At 42.9% G+C, this 20,506-nt stretch overlaps 2 protein-coding genes and 1 long non-coding RNA gene across 7 annotated transcripts in view; 2 read left to right on the plus strand and 1 right to left on the minus strand.

The window, feature by feature from the left end:
• LOC135278574 (proline-rich protein 2-like) lies at positions 1-810 on the plus strand. Its single transcript, XM_064385150.1, has one exon. It carries the CDS (start codon positions 1-3, stop codon positions 808-810), a length of 810 nt encoding a protein of 269 aa, XP_064241220.1.
• PXYLP1 (2-phosphoxylose phosphatase 1) overlaps positions 1-20,506 on the minus strand; it is an 86,171-nt gene that overhangs the window by 46,606 nt on the left and 19,059 nt on the right. Inside the window, exon 1 of one of the 5 annotated variants that reach the window (XM_064386041.1) lies at positions 753-908. The exons of 1 other annotated variant lie outside the window; for it this stretch is intronic. The gene's annotated coding sequence lies outside the window, so the exon portion shown is untranslated. Of the gene's footprint in view, positions 1-525; positions 645-752; positions 909-20,506 lie in introns of those variants that run through there. 3 more of the 5 variants (XM_064386040.1, XM_064386032.1, XM_064386036.1) reach the window with 3 other exon arrangements.
• Positions 847-20,506, plus strand: part of LOC135279001 (uncharacterized) — a 27,531-nt gene continuing 7,871 nt past the window's right edge. The window contains exons 1-3 of the long non-coding RNA XR_010346369.1: positions 847-985; positions 3,195-3,313; positions 12,002-12,093. This is a non-coding gene — a long non-coding RNA (uncharacterized LOC135279001). The remainder of the gene's footprint in view (positions 986-3,194; positions 3,314-12,001; positions 12,094-20,506) is intronic.

Genomic DNA, 20,506 nt, shown 5'->3' on the forward strand with positions numbered 1-20,506 from the left:
ATGGATCCACGAAGTTACTCCGCTGCGGCCACAGCGTATCCGCCAACAATGGACGGCAAGTGCCGGTACCCGCGGCAGCCCCGGCACCCGGAGCAGCCCCGGCACCCGGAGCAGCCCCGCTGCCGCTCGCTGCCAGCCGAGGCGGGCACACGCGGGGACTCGCAGGGGGATGAGCCCAGCCAGCCCCTGCCCAGCAGCGCTCGCACACACCGGCTCTCGCACACCGGGTCCGGGCCGCGCTCCCGTCCGGCTGCAGCGCTGACCCGCCCCGAGGCCCCGCTGAGGGGCCGCCGGCCGAGCCCCCGCCCGCCAGGCCGGGCCGGCCGAGGCTCCGCGCCCGCCACCCCTCTCGGAGCCGGGCGCGGGCCGCACCCCCGCTGTCCCCGGGCGCCGGCAGCGACCGCCCGCCTGCTCCGCCGAGCCCCGACCGGGGCAGCGGAGCACCGGGGCACCAGGCACTGCGCGCCCCAGGCGGTGTCCCACCTGCCCGGCGGGGGCCCAGCCCCGCCCGCAGCCGCCCCGTACCTGCCTCGCCGCGCTCGGCACCTCCTCCCGGGCCCGCAGCTGGAGCCGCCGGAGCCGCCACGCCACGGCCGCGGCTCCGCGCCCGCCGAGCGCCCGGCCCACCCTGGCACCGCCCCCGGCCACGCCGCCCGCCCGCGCCCCCTGCCGGCCAACGCCGCGCCGCCACCCCCGGGCAGCTCCGCGCGGCACGGCCGGGACGGGACGGGACTCATGGTCCCACAGCCGACCTGTATCCCACAGCATACGGCGGAGGAGCCAAGGAGCCGGGCAGTGTCAGCCCTCTGAAGCCGCCCTCTTTCACAGCCACAGCGGCGGAGAGCAGCGAGAGGCTCCGGGGCTAACAGCGGGCACCCAGCGCGAGTTCCCCACGCCCCAGCCTTGGTTTTCAACTTCCCGCTGCTTTTAGCTCGCAGCGTTGGAGAGGATGGCTGTCAGTTCCGCGGAGATGCAGCTGGGCGAGGTGGGTACTGCCGCTGATCCGCTGGCACGTTCTTCTCATATCTGACTCACCGGGAGTACGGCTGGAAGCTGTCACGGCCCTTTGGAAAAATGCCGCAAATTTCAGTACAAAGATATAACAAACAGTTCTCCTGTGCAGCTGATAAAAGTGAATTCATTCCATAACTTGCGCAGTAGTCACCAGGATTGGCTCCAAACAAAGCAGTTCCCAGCTAACCAGCCTTGTCCCTTCACAGGAGCCAATTCTGCTCCACTAGCAGGAGCGCTTGTTCAATCCTGTAAGCTGATCACTTTTCAAATACACCAATTTTTCATGTATCCCTAAACCAGACTCTAAAATCAATTCTGCAGATTTGAGGAATGCCCTAATTCCTTTTACATACCGTGCTCTGGCATGTGGATGCAGAGCCTATGTGAATGCTAGGTGATCAAAAGTGAAAGATGTGTGCCAATGTCTTTACAAACAATTCGATGGGTGAAGGTATGGGTGTTAACGTCCTTGAAATGGGTCTTAATGTCTCTGCCAACTTCAAAAAGCGGGGCTCAGACAGTCTGGGCTCCTGGAACAGACAAGGGTCTGCACAAGGCTGAACTTTTGGGTAAAATGCCAGGTTCATGGGGGGAATACGAGGTAAATGGTTTGGGAAGGCTGTACCTTCCTAGCAGCTCAGCCCATGGGGAAAGAAAGAGGGATACACGACCAGGAGTTCAGGATAAAAGGGAGGCTGCACCCTCTGAAACCTCGAGAGAGAAACTGCACAGAGGTGTGCCCCAGTGCACTCTCTCCCTTTATTCGAATAAAGACGACTCTGTATGAAGAGGACACTGCCTTTTCATAGAGTGACTTTCTGTACAAAAGCTATGCACTGTCACTAAAAATGTGGCACCAGCGTCTTTAGCTGCAGTAAGGAGGCACCTCGAAGAATGTCTGTGGTTCTCACACTCCCATGGTTCCACTTGCAGCCCTGGATTCTCCTGCCAGCTTCCAACTGTGCTGTCACACTGCTCTGCCAGATCAGCAGACACACTTATCTCGGTGGCCTCCACTCTTGGGTCACAGTGACTGGTGATCACAGCCCTGCCAACAGCAGCATGGAGCCAAGTTTTCCTTCTTTGATATTGCACATCCACAGAGCCAACACATCCAGGAAAAAGATTGGGCATGGTTTCCTGGCTAAACTTGTCATGCATGACTGGTATGATTTCACCTGGAAATGTGCTGAGGTTCTCCAACTTTCTCTGTGGGATGAGAAGTAGGAATTAATGTAGTTTTAACCAACAGACTGCAGAGCAGTGTGGGAAGGGGTTGTTCAGCTGCAGATCAGAATGGAGCCTTTACCCACTGCTGCTCTCCAAAAGCCATCCCCAGGGCTGCTCAGCAGCCTGCACATCAAATGCAGGCACAGCTGTTCTTCCCTGCCACCAGCATCACATCAGATTAGAGCTAATTGATGACAATAATTTTCTTATTTTCTATAAAACCAGTGTCAACCATCTAAAAAAGAATGGCTGGTAGAGAAGTGGAAGACAATCTTCGGGCCCCTAGATGTGGCCTGTGAGTTCTGACTGCAGTTCACCAGATCACTTTAGGGCATGTTAGGATAGCAAAATGCCCAACCATAGCACAAAGAAATCTGTCCTTCCCCTACCCAGAAAGCAGAAGACATACCTTACAGAACAATTATTTCTGTATGGAAACAGTGATTTGCCATGATGGCAAATGTTTGCCACGGCAGTTGGATTTCCATATCCCTCCAGAACAAAGTGCAGTTCAAAAAGGATTTAGGATTCAGAAACTGTCAATTTGAGATCCTTGGGAGAAGGATTAGTTAGGGGTTAGTTCATAACTGTCCTGCAGACAAATTCGAACACACATAGTACACAATCAATTCGATTTCACAGCATAAAATAATTTCTCTACTTAATCCAATAACTAATACTTCTGCAAGAAAGGAAAACCAGGGAGTAAGCTCAAAGACTTTACCCAAAATACCAGCTAGATCCCAACTACTTCTTGATAGATAGGTTTACAGCCAGTTTTGTGCTTAAAGAAAGGTTTGGGGCACTTCTAAGCTATTGTATCCTTGAACTGTCTGAGAGTATTTTATATGAAGTAATATTTGCATGCACTTGTTTCACTTCTTGGTTTATTTCTTCATTAACAGTTTCAGACCCTCCAACTCTGTGGGTGGGGTTTTTTCTTCTTTTAGGAACAGAGGAGTTTCAGTGATCTGAAGCATTCTTTCAGTTCCATTGTTTGACTTGGGCTGGATTTCTCAGCTACACGCCTGGATGCTTCAGAGAGTCCTCACTCTCCATCTAGTAAAAGGTGACATTCTTAGCAAGCACTATTTTCATTTTGCTAATTACTGGCTGGGATACTGTGTGTTTCAGTCCTACTGATTTCAAGCATATTACAGAAACTGCCAGGTCTGGGAGGAAACCCTTTGAAAACAGTTATTTATGCCTCTTTTTGCCACCACATACCTGAAGTCTGATGTCACCTCTTTCAGCTGCTTTGTGCATGTTCCTGTGTCATTCCAGGTGTCATGTGGTGTATCTGTCCAAAGCCTGACAAAGTTACCCCAGATTTTATAGCTTTGAGCGCCTTGGTGACTCATGTATATTTCAGAACTATATTCCTGTAACTTACTAGGATGAAAATATCATTACCCATTAAATTACCAGACTCTAAGTCTCACTGGATCTTTTGGAATCTTTTAATAATGCTGTAACTGTTAATTTGGATATGGTGCCACAGCCACTCACAGAGATTTCTGTAACCCTTCTGTTGCACTAAAGGAGTTTCTGTTTGCCTTAAAGGCTGTCTGTTATCTTATTCATCAGCATTTCTACATATATGGCTTTACAGCATTTAAATTATCTCTGCAGGGAGTCGCTCAATCCAACCCTCAAAGATGCTATTTTGCAGAATATCATGATCATGTTAAATGTTATGTTTTCATCTCTTGCTATCTGGATTTAGTTCCTGATAATATCATCACACTCAGCCTCATCAGTTTCAGAAGTAATCAAGCAATCAGTAATTAAAGTACATACTAAGAATATTACCACATATCTCGTTATTTTCCTCTACTCTTTCATGGGTTGATTAAATCCCAAATAATAATTACAAATTCTACATTGTTTCTAGGTGAAGAAAGATACAGAAAGAAGAATATGCCTTATCTGGCTGTACATGCCAATATTGCCCTTTCTTTTGGATAGCATTATAGAAAACTCCATTTATTTTTCAGAGTGAATAGAAGAATGCTGTTTGCTCATGACTCTATGTCCTGGAGGATATAATACCCCTTCATTTGGAAAATTACTGATTTATTTGCAGGACTTAAAAAATAAATTAGGACCTCTGAGCAAATGTAACTTGCACAGTTAGTCTGGCCTATTACTTCCTTCTCTTTTTTTTTTTTCCACATCTCACTGTCATGAAGCTGGATGCAGATCAACTACTGGATTAAAAGACAGGCTTCTGCTCCCAGCAGGTCCATGTTTGATCCCAGCAGGAGCCACAAGAGTATTGCCAGTGCATGGCAGAATGGCAAAGACCAGTGAATTCACCCAGCCACAGTGCAGTCAGCTACCTACAAAGTTAGTTTAGCACTCATGGGACAGAATCACCACATGGTGATGTTGCCCATCACATTCCAGCTGTACTTTTTCTCAGTGTTCAGAGTGATGTATTTTGAAGAAAAGAGTTTGTTGTCACTTCTTTATGGAGAAATTGCTGCAAGCAGCAGTAACCACAAATTTAATTTGAAGCTAACCACAAATTTAAGTCGAAGCTTTTGAAAGAGGAAGTATGTGGGACCACACTTGGGGAGGAATGTATGCAGTAGAAATAGGCTTGTAAGTACACTAATAAAACACTTATATTGTGCATTTCTTATTTCTCCCCAGTAGAAAACCAAATGCCATTTCCCACTTTGCAGACATTCAGCATTAATCTTCATAGCCCAATTTCTTCAGCATGGACTTGGTAGCATGAGATACAGTAGGGGAACCATAGCTCTCCTTTTGCTCAGTGCCTCTGGAGAAAAAGCTTAAGTGGCTTCTTTATTTTGGCATAATGCCTTATGACACATCATACTTCAGTTCTGATCAAAGGGCTCCTGTTCATAACCCACATTTCAAAGCAGTTTTAAATGAGATCCGACATTCATTTAAGAGCATAAACAAGTGACTCAAATTCTAGCTTTTGCTGCTATCTAAGATCTCTTTTAATGAATATCTCTTGCATTGATAATCAGTAATTGTATTCACAGACTTTTATCCAGGTGTTATTCTGAATGCCTATCTAGGTTTGAACAGCACATATAATGAGGTGTGACAGACAGCTTTTGGGACAGCCTTAGGCCAAAATTAAATGTTAAGGAGCTTTCCTCTTAGAAACCCTGCCTTGTCTCTCCAAATAGCAGAGTTATGGGATGGAAAACAGCTTGGAGACAGCACCCTCCTTTGCCTCTCTGATAGGTGCACTATTAGACCAGCTTACTATTTCACCTATTTAAAGCTCCATTTAGTAATTTTACACTAGAATTAGCTTCTGAAAAGAAACTCCACTAAGGGTTCAGCATAGTCCTCTGAAACACAGGTCTCAGATTGTCTGAATATGTATCATTGCTTTTATTTGCATTTCAAACAATGCAGATGAAAGTACAAATGCCCAAAAAGGCGGCAGGTGCATGGAAAAAGCCTCAAAAACAACACTTAAAATAACTGCATGCATACACAGCTACTCTCCAGTGTCATTTATGATCCTGAACAGCTCCTTCTGTCTCCCTGGAATAAGGCAAGCCATTCTTCCAGCACTTAATTGGTTCTAGGGGTAACCAAGTCCAGCTGCTCTGTCTCACAAAGCAGCACAGCTGCCTTCTCTCAGTCCAGAGGAGCCGAGGAGGGGGGAAAAGGGAAAGTACCCACCACTTCAAGAGCTCCATTCCCAGGGTCTCACATACCTGACTAGAATCCAGATCAGAATTTTAAACAGATCCTTTAGGAGCAGCAATCAGCTTCCTAGGCAACCAGAGTGGCCACATTGCTGGCTGCTAACACGAAGATAGGAGGAAGGGGAGGGGGTGTGAAAATACATTTATATATGCACACACAGACATATATATATACATATATATAAAAGATTGCCCTTATATGCTTACAGGAGGGTTTCCTAGTTCATAAATATTCTTGCTGCAGGCTGTGATTTTAGTTAAATTCAGACTCAACTTGCCAAAGATGTAGGCAGTAAAGTTATTCAGAGTGACAGCTCTTAGCCCTTCTGTTGCTGGGTGAGTTAGGATCAGATGGTGAGATGCCAGCAAAACTGGCTTTGGTGTCTGAATGCTTCCTGGCTTCTGAGGAATTCCCAGGTATCTTGCTGGAGAAGAATTCTGACCCTTCTGGCAGTACAAAACCAAAGAGTTGTCCATAAAGTTAGGAAAATTTTAAGCACATGACATTATTCCCCTGTTGTATTTAGTTCTCAAGGAAACTGCTAACTTACAAGGTAAAACTGGGGCAACCTACCTGGAAAAATACTCTTCAGCAAAGATAACATCACTTCCAGCTTCCTTATGGCCCCATTCTCTGATACATATCAAACCAGCTCATGAGGGATCACAGCAAGACATGAAAAGTGGTGATTGTTTCCTCCTGAGTCATTCCTGATGAAGCACCAGGTCTGGATGCCATGTGAAGCTGTACATGCTGGCTTTGATGCAAAGTTCTTCCATTAAAATCAACATCAAGGGCACTTGTATGTCCCACACTGCTGTCCAAAATGAACTTGGGAAAAGCCTTGGGATACTTTATGGACACACACACACAGAAGTTGGTGTTGATGTACAGATATTTTTCATACTGTATTCTTTGTCGCCAGAGAGGCAAAGAAGTCATATGGAACAGGAAGGTCAGCCTCCTTAGGCTGTAGGCACTAACAGTGCTTTGCATCAAAGCCAGCAGGTACAGCCCCCTTTGGCATCCAGACCTGATGCTCCATCAGGAAACAATGTGTACATCAACACAGATAACGTGGGTGGATGTAGAGGAAAACACCTTCATAAGAATATTGAGTTATTGCCACTTGAAATATGAATAACACTGAATAATTTAGGTATCTGAGTATCTTAGTATCCTATTTCTGTGCACAAATCCATTGGCTGAGAATGCAAGACACATATAGTCTGGAGCCATGTCCTAGTTTAAGCAGAGATAAATAGCACTGCAAGATCCACCCTCCCAAAATTTGAATTCTTCCTGCTTATAATTAACACTGACTAACATATTGTGAATCAGCAGAAGACTTAAACACACGTACATGCACATCCTGCTGTATCAGATGAACTTCCAGTACCAACACATATAATTGCTCCTAGGCAAGAATAGCAACATACTAAGCAGTTATAAAGCCAGACACTCCAATATAATTTATTTCTAGCTGCATTTGATACTCATGTCAGAATACACCTCACTTTTAGGGTTCAATTCTTCTACATTAACATACAGAAGGCACTACCCCGGTGTGTAGGAACAAATAAGGAAGTGTGTAGAATGTAGACATGAATGAGTTGTGGAGTATTTTCTCAGTGTGTCAGAGGAAAAACAGTCAGTCTGGCTAAGCCAAGTTTCTCTGTTTTGTGCCCACATATGGTGAGGATTTCAAGAATTAATTCCCTCCTCGCTACCTTAAGGTCTGTCAAAGGAACAAATCCAGTAACCCTAAGAGTAGCCCAGTCTTAGAACTTGCTTTCAGACAAGTGAAAAAGCCTTATTTTAATACTTGATTCAGCCCGGAGGAACTTGCTGTGAACAGAAGTTACAAGCAGGCAACAGACAGTATTCCCAGAATATCTAAAAAACTGTAATTGTAGCACTGTCGGATTCCTTTTGGCTTCTCCTGTTCCTACGGATCTTTGCCGAGTACATTCTGTGAAGAAAAGAAAGTCCCTCATTCTACTCCATTCCCTTAGGCAGTTAATTCCTAAATCTTCTGGTGCCTTTGGGTGGGGGCAACCAGTGAGGCTGGGCAGCATTGCTCGGGCTCGTTAGCACCCTTAGGGCCACTTATTGCTTCTCCATATGAGCAACATTTCTTGTTTACAGCCGTTCAGAGGCACCTTCCTCAGTGGATTGTGTGGGGTATTAATGAGCTCTTTTAATATTCTGCAAAGAGCATCCCTGGCTCTCAGCAATCAGCTCTTACAAGATTTCCACTATCAGTGCAGATCCATGTGAAGCATGGCAAACACAAACAAGAGAGGCAAGGGTCAGGCTGCTGAGCTGGGATGTGATGCTGGCTCAGGAGAAGGACACTTTCCCACAGCCTAAGGTCCAGCCTGTGCAATGTGTTGGCAGCAAAGTTTACTTCAATGGATCTGAGGATGGCTGGGAAAAAAATGTAGCTTTTAGAGTGCTCTGTAAAATTATAGATGCTAAAAAGGCTACTTGGAGATTGCCCTTTATTGCACATATTGTGAGGGAAAATGTAATTTTTCTATTTTTAATATATTATAGACAGGGTAAATATTTTAGGTTAAATGAGCAAATATCTGGCCAAATGATGGTCCTAGAGGTCACCTCTATCATACTGAATGCAGACTATCAGCATTCAGAGTTAATGAAGAGTGCCTGCCAGTGTAAATCATTTGTCATTGTCACTCTGAGGATTCAGAGTGACAATGACAATTTTCACTTGTGTTTTCCCTTCTCAGAAAAACTGATGGTTTTGTCTTGTTAGAGTTTTTGCATACAGCTAACTAGTGTGTTTCAAGGGCAGGACAAGATCAAGCAAAGATGGCAGGGTATTGAGTCAGGAATGTGAGAGAGGCAAATAATGTGCGGTGTGTGGTGACAAAAAGAGAGCATTTGATCATAGCCACTGCAGAGAATAGCTAAATAGCACAAGTCCCGTGGATGGGCATCAGATTGCCCATAATGAAAAGAATTAGCAAAGCAACGGCCCAAACACTCATTAGCTCAAGTACATGTGTGAAAACAAACATATCCATATGCATGGAGATGTCAGCAAGGATTAATCCCACATCTCAAGTGGAGAGTGACCCAGCTGCAGCAGATTGAAGAGCTTCTTTTTCAGCTATTGGACAGACAGGGGGAATTTTACTACTACTGCTACCCACAAAAAGCTGCAGGTCCCCGGGGGATCCACCAAAGACCTGGGGGATCCACCAAAATACTTCCTTACACATAGCATGGTAAGGGATACATGCCAGGGCCTTACCAAGCAGACAGGCAGGGCATGAATACCCTCAGTATGACACTCACACAAAGGTCTACAGACAGCTCCCAGTGTGGAACCTCCTGGCCATGTCTGTGCTGTGGGAGAACTGGGGGTTGGATGTGTATCCCAACACCAAACATCTGCATACATTGTAAGCTGCAGCCCAAATGTGCAGAAAATAGAGCAACGAGCCTCTCTCTCACTGACTGTCATTAAAGTGAGCTCAGGCTGCTTTTGCAGCTGCAGGAAACCAGGGGCTTGTTTTCCTGACAGCCTTCAAATGAAGAGAGTTTTCTATTTTGAGAATTTCATTACCCTTCCCCTCTCCTAGTAGTCTGATATTTCTTTTCAGAAGCTTGAAAGTAGAAATAACCACTGAAATTTGTCTATTTTTCCCCTCTCAAAAACGGAAGTTCTAAAATTGAATTTGAACTTGAAACATTTAAGTGATTTTTTTTCCCCATGCAATGACAGACTTAATAGATTCTGAGAGTTTTTAAAGTAGTCTATATTGGTTGTACTTATTTTGCAGGCTGATTTCAGACACACAAAAAGAGCTCTGTCATTCTCCAGTGACCTCAGTGGGGTTTTTTCAGGTTTACATCAGCATGAATAAGAGCAGGAGAATTAGCTCTTTTAAAAAGCAAGATAGCAATGCAAGCCTCTTGCCCAGAGTCAAGTGCAAGTTCTGAATGAAGAAAGCACTCTTACATTTAATACATATTTGAGATCTACTGAATTCTGCTAATATTAGGTACATGTTTAAAGACTTTAAAAAAAATCCTTTAAATGGGCTCAGATATAAAGCAAGCTGTCTCTCATATTCTGCTCCCAGTTACACTGGTGTCAGATTTACTCCACCTCCAATCAAAACTTGACACACCAACTATGTCAGGTAACTCCGATACATATTTTTAAGACTTCATGGCCCTTTAGAGGGACCATACAGTTGGGAAAAAGAACAACTAAAACCTGCACAGGATGTGCTGTGAAACTTTAGTATCTCTTTTTCTGGCTGCTTGTATTTATAGAAGTAAAACTACTGTATAACTGTTGGGTTTATGTGTTAAACCTTCTCTGAGTAAAATGAGATTGCACTGTTTGTATATGGGGTTTTTATTTGCTAACTTGCACACCAGGAGCAAATGCTTGTTTCTTAGCAGACTATAAAACAATCTGTGTTTATCTAAGGGTACTGTCTAATGTTTAGAGGCCCCTATTTACAGTGCATTTTATGTTTGGGTTTTTCTACTCTGACAGATTAGAAACCCCCTGCAGCAGTGAAACTTTTCATAAACCTTCTGATGTGGTTTAACCTATTCCAGCTGAAACCAGGGCACCTTCAAACTTTTACACTGAAAAAACTGATTGTTAACTGTAGCAGTCTTCAGCATTTTAACAGCTTCCTCACTGAAATTGCTACAAAAGCAGTAGAATCGGTAAAAGACATTATTTTACAAAAGTCTAGCACTAACAATCTTGGGTGTATTGTTTTCCCTCTCAAATGTACATAATTACTCCCTCTTGGGACAAACATGCAGTTCATAGTCCACTCAGTATAGGGTTCACCACACTTTAGGCCCTTGTGATACTGAATCTCATAATTCAGGTCTTTAAGATCTAATTCATCTCAGCACTTGTCACAGCAGGCAAAACTGAGTTATGGCCTGTTTTGTCCTCAGCCAATAGATGGGTGGGGTATTAAGCCACACGGAGAAGAGAAAGCCAATTTACCACCCTGCATGCTTAAACAAATAAGCCGATTAAAAGAGACAGTGATTTTGTGTGACTAAATTTAAAAAAAAAAAATGACAGTTTTCCTCTCTGGTTCTAAACTGAAATATTTCAGTTGTGAACAAAGGAGGTGGGTAAACAAGTGGCTTTGAGGACAAGAGGAAAGCATTGCTATTCTTTGCAAAGAATGCCCTAAAGCATGAAAGCAGAGCACGCTCATTGTATCCATGATACTGCTGTCTCCCTAAGGAACAAAGGGATGGCAACGGGGCTCACACAGCTTTGACTCCAGCCAAGCAGCAGGGATCCCAGTGGAGTTCCCATGGAGCTTTCATCAGAAATGGAGATTCACAGTGTGTTTAATCTCATCCCCTAAAGACCTTGCTCTGTGTCAGACAGCAGCGGTGCATAAAGACTAGAACTGCAGTCTGGCAAACTGGGTCTAAAGTTGCACAGTTTAGTGTAAATCAGCACACACATATGCTGCCCCTCTAAAAAAACAAACAACCAAAAAAAAAAACCAACCCAAACTCAGGGGAAATTGAAGAAAGATCACACTTTAACTTACCAAATACAGAGTCTGAATTACAATGCCTCTGCCTTTGCTCATCAAACATTGTTATTACAGGACAAACTCCTGTTGGAGTTGCAGCCTGTTTGTCACATGTGATTATGTCCAGTTCTTGCCCTCAATGTCAACAGAACATAGGCACAAAGCTCATTACTGAGCTCCCTGGTAAAACACAGATGAAACTTTGCACAGGAGTGGTATACTGAAGAATTTCTTGCCTGGAGAGAAAGAGACATTCATTGTCTGACTGTTCTAAGCATCTGAACATGATCAGGTCAGACAGATCTGCCCACAAGGTTACTGTGTTATATTATAAGATCCCAGGCAGTACCTCTGAAACAGCTGTTCTACAAATTTCCTCTTTAAAAGAGCAATGTAAAAAAAAAATACTTCCCTTACTATCTCAGCCTTGCCTCTAATTATTTCATTTTCTCTTTGTATTTTTTGCTCTTCTGATACAGGTTACAGTTGAGACATTGTTATGTTAACCCAGAATTTCACAGGATCACCAAACTCCTCCTGTCTTTGTCATCTTGCAGAATTTTACCTTCAGGTAAGTTGTGAATGGATGCAGAACAGAAACATTACTTAACATCAAGTATGGATTAGTTTGACTGCTTCCTGAAGTTGAAGAGTGCTGTAAGAAAATGGCTTAATTCAGCCTTTATTCCTGTACATTTTAAACATCTTTTAACACATTACCAATCTGGTGTCATACACACTTTTAGCTTGAAGGTTTTTCAAGTACAACTGATGGCAAACATGTTTCAGCTCTATAATTGCTTTCTCTTCTTTGTCAAAACTAGTGACAGAACACAAGTCCCAGAGCCGATAATATTGATATTAAAATGTGCAGTAAAAAATTCTTTTTAGGCTAGTGATTCTTGTTACTCTGGCAAGGGATTATTTCAGCATCAACCAGTTATTCTGACTGTGAGAATAAATCTCAAAAGTTACGTAAGTGTCCACAGGGGACACAACATGTTTTGCCCCTTACATTTTATTATTTCATTTTTCTTCACAAGACAATGGTAAAGAGGATCATTTAGTACTGCCAATTACAAAAATATTTTGTTTTCAGTCCACTTCTGTATTTTATTTTAATGGCCTTTTCAATTATTTCCAGCTGAATTGTATGGAAATATTTTTAATTTTACATATTTTGCTTGGGAAAAACCTCATGTTAATGCATGGAATATGAGAAATCATTATTGGAAAGGCTTCTTCAGGCTAAACACTTCAGTTTTAGACAATGCTTTCTATTCACAACACAAATTGCATGACCTGAATGGTGTTCCCAGAGCTTTGTACTCAAACAAAGCTCCACTGGGAAACTGCTCATAACCAGTACTTTTTGTGGACTGTATCTGTCTTTCCACTGGTGCTCTCACTACAAACGTGAGTAAGACACCAATCTCCCCCAGATCTGCTGGTTTCTGGCATGTCAAGAGAGAAATCATCAATAATAACTATTGATGCAAAGTCTACCCGGCAGTCAGGCACTCCTGGTGTCCCTCAGGGATCAGGGCTGGGATCAGCACTAATGTCTTCATTAACGATTTGGATGATGGCACAGAGTGTGCTCTTGCCAGGTTTGCAAATAACACAGCTTGGGGATGGCAGGGCAGCCCATCAGAGGGACCTGAACAGCCTGGGGAAATGGGCTGACAGGAACCTGGGGAGTTAAACAACAAAAGCAAATACAGATTCCTGCATCTGGGACTGAACGACCCCTCACAACCCAGACAGGCTGGAGCCAAATCTCTGGGAAGCAGCTGTGCAGAAAAAAACCCCTGAAGGTCCTGGTGGAGAAGTTGACATCAATCAGCAGCATGTCCTTGGATCACAGGAGCCTAGGAGCCTTTAGCCTGGGCTGCATTCTTGTGATCACCAGGCACTTGTGAGACCTCTCTGAGATGTAACATCCAGGATTGGTGTCTCCAGTACAGGACAGATATTCACATTCTGTGGTGAGCTGGGTGAGGGGCACCAAGATGGTTTAGGGGGATGATGGAAGAGGGGAGGCAGGGAGAAATGGGCCTGTGAATGCTGGAAGAGAAAACAGTCACAGGATGTCCTTGTCTGTGCTTACCTGAGCAGGGAATGCAGGGAAGACAGATTCCTTAAAGTGCACAGCAGTAGGATAAAGGCAACAGGCACAAGGAGGAACACAGGAAAGCAATTAGATAGAAAGAAAATGTTCTTACCATGAAAGTACTCAAATGCCCAGGCAGATATGGAATGTCCCTTCCTCTTTGTAGGTATTTAAGACTCACCTGGACAGATGCCACCACCATCTGATTTCATTAGGCTTGCTGTTAGCAGGGAGTTGGCCTAGGTGACCTCTGGAGGCCACAATGAAACCCATATTCTAAGACACTAGAACTTCTAGATGCAGGAAGAAGAGCGACAGGGAGCTGTTGACAGTAAACCTGCAAATGGCTAGAAAACAACAGCAAGATAAACAATCTAAAAGATGAGCCTGTTGTCCTATCTTTAAGAGGTTTTAAGATTTTAGGATACATTTTAAAGGTAAGAAATACTGAAGATGAAGTGATTAATAGACAATGAGATAATATCCTGTATCAGACTACCAGTAGCATACCCTTGAGATCATTCTAGTATTTCCTTTGATAAGAAATTCCAGGTAGTTTAGACCTGCTGTGATTAAATAGCACTTTAGGTTTTTCAGGCTGAGGAAAACATTTAATGCAATAAGTATAAAGCAGCAAGGGATCTGATTAAACCAAGGAACTGATAAATTGTAGCAAAATGAGAAGGCTGAAAATTGGTTCATAGATGGTCTGAAATTGGGACTACATCTCTTTAATATTTAATTTTGCAATTACCATTAAAAAGATGCAGGTGATATTTGTCAGTGTCAAAGGTGAGACATGTTATCAGCATCAGCGAAGACTGCAATATCCTACAGACTGAACTGAACAATCTTTGGCATGACAGCACAGAAACTGGATGATATTTAATTGCACAGCACACCAAGCCATGTATTTAAGGAATTGCAGCCAGCTGGAAATTACCAAGGAAAAAGATGTGGACATGGTGGCAAATCACTCACACTCTGTCTGGTGTACAACACAACAAAAGGCTGTAATTTTTACTGATGGTTTCAGATTTCCTACCAGAGAGCAACCCTGAATATTGTACAGTTTTTCACTACCAGCTTTTAATTTTTTAGAAAGCTTTGAGTTTTCCATATAGCAAAATATATATGTGTGTGTGCACAGAGGAAGAGATGGAAAAAGATGAGACAGAGGAAACTCTGAAGGACAAATAGAATTTTTAGGGTTGGGATTTTCTGTTTGAATACTAATAACAATAACAATACTAATTCCAGACACATGTCCAAATACTGCTTTTGAAAGCTTCTGGCAACACCTTCAGCTCCACTAAGGAAGGAACTACTCCAGTTAATGCTTTTGGAGGGACAGCAGGTAACATCTTGCCAGCTTTTCTTTTGGCAGCATCATTGCCATGCTAGACCTATCCCAAAGATTTTGTGTGCTTGAAGTATTCAGAAAATGTTGTTGTTAGGCTGTGGAAGACAGAAGTAACAATTTTCTTATATTGAATCATATTAATAAGTTCTCTCATTCTGCTCTGATAGTTTCTTATTTTATTATTATATACATTATTAACTATGCTAGCAGCAGGACATAACAAATGCAAAATACTTGTTCAGGAACACTACTGTTTCCAGCAGGGAATAATTAAGAATGCATGTCAATAACATTTAGGATTCTAATGAATAAAAGATAACTCATGCAGGCAACCCAGAGACCTGCATAATTTTCTCCAAGAAGGTTAAAATGCATGATGAGTGCCTAATTCATAGGGAAGCACATTTGGGTCATATATTTCAATAGCAGACAGGATGACATCAAGGTTCAGGTAATATACAGGTTTGAAATTTCATCTTTCCTGCAGGAAGCCTTCAAAAGGATGTCAGAAATCTTCAGTGCAATTCACCTGAAAAGCAGAAAACACCTTGCAGAGGTGGAATTTTAGACTTCAATACTTAGCAAAGAGAATATATATGAACATCAGAAACTCTACCTTTCATTCTTTGGGAGCACTGACTGCATTTCCCCAGCTGGATCTGAGTTGGTAGACAAATGCTGAGCTCAGCTGTGCTCCAATCTCCGTAACAGCAGCAAATGAAATCAGTAAAGAATGTGACCATCAAACTGGCTTTTTTTCAGACCCTCCACCATTCCTCTAATTCTCCTAATTGCCAGATGCAATTTAGTTTTACATCGCAAAACGACCTTGATTTTATTTTTTCTAGAAAAATAGCAAAGGACAAAATGTGTTTCTGTGGCTTAGTCCATTTAGACCATCCCATTTGCTTTAAACTTTGCTGTCTATGGCAAGTGTAGGCTGTAGCATTATTGGCTGAATCTTGCTGGATTACACACTACAAAATTGGAACAGTGTGTTTAGAAATGGCTTCTACCTCTTTAGTACTTTTCATTTCAACTGGCACTCTGCAGGCATTTTGAGGGCAGGGGCAAGATGGGGACTGTGGGAAGAGAAAACAACAAAGAAAGCAAGTTCTGGTTGTACAGAACACAGGCTTTAGACAACCAGGACTCATGAGACAGGCATTGACACACAGATCCACTTACAGCGCTGCCTTTAAAAGAGCAGATCTAAAAATTATCAGAAATAACAACACAAAAAGCACAAACAAGACTAGTTTGCTGGTTTGGAATTTTTAGATGCCTGCCTTTGATAAAACCAAATGCTGAAGTGTAGCTGCTGTCTTGGCATCACCTTCTCCCTGATGCAACTGAATGGTTTTCCCAAATTAAAAAAAAAAATAATTCTTAAAACTTGAACCAAACCTAGAGAATGTAATTTGTTTTGGATAGGTTACAACTGCCCTCCCTACCAAGCAAGGAGACAGCAGCCAGGACTCTGCATGAGGCACTCAAAGGTTTCCAGACTGGCACTGGGATATGGGAGGTCCCCAGGCACAGCCGGGCCTCTACTGCAGCCTGGGACTGTTCAGGGCTGGTGCAAGACACACAGAGAAATAAGGGGCTTTGTGTCTCATTTTATCACCTGTAGAATAAAAAAAGAATTTTTCTGCCACTTTTTGTCAATGTTGTTCAAAATTATTTTCATCTCATAAATGATTTTGATGTTGCCTGGCAGCTCACTACACCTTTATTCATGCCACTAACTAGTTTTGCTGCTATTCCAAGCTGGGGTAAGCTACAACAGAGCAGGATTTCAGACAGCTTTACCTCTACCCCTGTGCTGTTGCCTAGACTACAACAGACAGACTGGGTTTGGCCAGGTTGGTTCCTGTGATGGATGGGCACAATGAAATCTCTTCTGCCCCTCTGGGTGCTTCTTTCCAGCAGCAGAGTTCCCTCCCTAAGAACAAGTCCCTTCCCTTAGCCCACTGCCATGGCATGTGTAAAGAGCTTGGTTTTCTTTGTTATAGTCTCTACTAATTTCTTTCTCTTTCAACCCAGTTTCTTCTTCCTGTTACGAGGGAGATTTTATTTCTGTGTCCAATTTTACTGTATTTGCTGTATTTTTCTAAAAGATGATGGAGTATTTCATCCATAGGCAATGATGTGATTTTGGGCTGGTTCCAGGGTCCTTCAGATTTCTAGACCTAGCTAATGCCTTTCTGATCTTTTCAAGCTCTCAAGGATTTAGAACAAAACTTAGAAACATTATCAGAGCAAACCCTACATTTAAATGCCAGGGAGTGAGCCAAAACAGACCTAGAAGCATTAGTTTAAAACCCTCAATTGACATATTTGTTTAAAGGCATTATTCAAGGTGCTGCTTGGCCACAGGAGGTATAATTAAAATAGTGTTTCTGACAGGGAAAACAAAACCCTTCAAGTTGATCTCTTAGCCATGCTCACTAACTGCAATGATTTAGCTCAGGGAATATGTGATGATACTTTTACATCAGAGCTTTTGAGGGTATTTTTTAAAGAGCAAGCATGTGGTGGAGGTATATCAGGCAATTTGACATTGTAATATTGTCTGATCTCCACCAACCAGATTCTGCAACCAACAGCAGGAAGCAGGGCATCAGCTGGCAGCTCTAAATTCATATTCCAAAGGCTGAGGTACATTTTACAAGCCATCTGTGGCCTGCTCTCAAAGGGACAGAAGGCACACAGGAGTGCTTGGAATTCTAATGAGTGCATTGGCTTGTCAGTGCCCTCTGCACTGGCACTCTGTTTCCCTTCACACTCCAAGTTATTTACCTTGAAAAGACAGCTAAGGATCTGTGCTAAGTCACCCACTGTTCAGCAGAGGTGCAGTGCTTCCTGATATCCCAGCCATATCCCTGCAACTCTCCTTTTTCCTCTCCTTCTCTCAGAAGACAAAGTTTCTTGCTTGGAATTAATCTAATGAGAATGAAGAAAGAGCCTCTTTGCTAAAAATAGAGGTGGAGAAGTGCCAGATAATATTTCTCTAGTTTCTGAGAAATTCTGCACAGCACTTACCATAGGCCAAGTAATAACTTACTTGATTTCTCCATCTTTTCACTGACCAGTCTGTGGACTCACGTAAGATTTGTCACTCTGACCATTTCCTGGAGATCTTTCAGAGGAAATTGTTACTACTCCTGAAAAATATTCTGCAAATCCCCAACAGGATGAGGATGACAAGAGAGGAGCTTCACTACAAGCAGAATAATTACATCAGAATTACTGTGGCACAACTGAAGACAGTATTTGGCCCTAGGTCTCTGCTTTCAGGCTGTAAGTGCAAATGTCTTTCTGCAAACAGCAGTTACACTACTTTCCAGCAAATTAGGCAACATTCCAGGGGGACACTTGGGTTTACTGGAAATGATCTTTTAATTCTTTGTAAATGAAGGACTAAAAATTATGGTCAGGTCAAGAAGGTCTGGGGTGCACTTCAGAATGTAGATCAATAGCCAGAAAAATTCCAAATAGACTCCCAGCTAAGTGTCAGTGCAGATTTTCCTCATGAAATGAGTAAAGTGCTGCTCTATTGGCAACCTCATTATTCACTACTTAGCAGATGCAGTAATGACTTTAGGCAAATGTGAATATTGAACCTGAAAGGTCTCAGTACTATAAGCAGGAAACGAGCAGAAATGACAGTTGTGTTATGTCTTAGTCTCTCAAAGGGCCAACAGAGCAGAAAACAGGAACTCAGAATTTGAGCAAATTGTTCTTCTAGGGCAGAACTGTTCTAAGAGTAGAGGGGTGGAAAGTGAAGCAGAAAAACCCCTGTGAAGTACTTTCCTTGTTTACTGTGTCTTTCTTTCCTGAAGAGAGCAGGGGCCTCATGAATGTGACACATTTCTAGTAATGTGCAGGGCTGGATGGGTCACACAGACTCCTACATCCCTGCTTCACCACTGGTGGGGGAAAACAGGAACCATGGCTTCCTCCACAGGATTATGGCCTAGGGAACACACATGGAATCTGCATGAAACATACAGATCACACTGCATCAGGCAATGGCCTCTCCTGTGTTTAACAGCCTGAACAGCCACCTGGGCAGAGCTGGGTTATTCCAAGACAGTGCTTCTGGAAGGTCAGAGCAGCTTCAAAGCTTCCCTAAAGAACAGAAGAGATCATTTTGCTGGCCCAAAACCCTTTTGAGCAGCAAACCTCAGTGCTGTGATAAAGCTGGTTTGGAGTGGCAATGAGACAAGGCCAATGGAACAGAAATGGTCAGTAGGGCTGGTTTAACAGGAAATGAAAAATGAAAAGGATGCATTTGGGACCTTGGGATAAGCTTGAGAGCTGTGAACAGCAGAGTCAACCCGTAAGTTTTCAGACAAGAGCTGTGTCATCAGCAAGCTTTTTGGGGTTTGCAGAAGGCTTTTAATAACTTGAGTAAGAAAACTGCTTCTCCTGGAGCTCCATCTCTTGCTCTTCAACAGTTCTGTGAGGAACAGCTGCTCCTCTACCAGCAATGCCTAAAGAGAGCTGAGGCTTGCTCTATAAGCTGAGAAAAAAGTGGAGCTAGGAGGAAGGTGTCTGCCTTTCCCAAAGCACCCTCTCCCTCAGCTGGGGCAATGTCTGGATTCTGCTCATCCCAGTCTCCTTCAGCACAGGAGACAGCCTCCCATGACCCTACACTGCCAGCCTCTGTACTACCACTTTAAACTCTTGAAGAAGTAAATTACTCAATCTCACAACCCAAAACTGGAAGACTGTGTTTCAACCAAGAGAAACATTTCTCTGGAAAATGAGAAAGTAATCTTTTTTTGAGATGAGATGAAAGAGGGAGCAGGGGTTTTGTGAGGAAATTTGCTCTAGAGAACAAATATAAAAATGTCCTTGTGCACTGTGGATATGGATATAAGAGAGGAATGTAGGTAGCCTTCCTTAGTGAAACCAAGTTGCATAGATAGTATGTGAGAAAAAGAAGTGAGAACCAGAATTCTGTCAATTTTTCTTACTATCTACCCTCCCTTGAGGTAGGAAACACCTTTTCTTTTAGAAGCTGGCAAATCTGACAACTGCTGGAATTTGAAGTCATCAGACCAGGAAAAGTAAGAAAAGCAATATTTTCTGTGGTCCTTTTAATACACTGTCATTTCATTGTAAAATAAATCTAATTCACCTAGCCACTCTGTTTTAACTTCAGTGCTGTAAGCAAAGGTAAATATGAAGAAGCACTTCTAGAACTAAATGATGCATGAAAAGGCTTAAAAAGACTATTTATTGTAAACATATATTGAAAAAATCTACCAGTCAGTGTTTGTAGGAAGTTTTTTCAGCTTCTGACTGGTGAATTTTTTTTCACAGGAGTAAATATTCATCTTCAAATACCGTAGGTTTTAGGCAATATTTTAGATTGTTCTTGGTTAGTTTGTTCTTTGTTGTTTGGTGGGTTGGTTTTTTATGTGGTTAAGAGGATTCAAGCTACTTCTGAGGTAGCTGAAGTCTGTGAATGAAAGTCAATTGATAGCTTCAAAATGA

The sequence above is a fragment of the Passer domesticus genome, chromosome 11 (assembly GCF_036417665.1).
Source record: "Passer domesticus isolate bPasDom1 chromosome 11, bPasDom1.hap1, whole genome shotgun sequence".
NCBI classification, from domain to species: domain Eukaryota; kingdom Metazoa; phylum Chordata; class Aves; order Passeriformes; family Passeridae; genus Passer; species Passer domesticus.

Bases quoted from the DNA above. Each gene is read 5' to 3' on its own strand.
- LOC135278574 (XM_064385150.1), top strand. From the start codon at position 1: ATGGATCCACGAAGTTACTCCGCTGCGGCCACAGCGTATCCGCCAACA.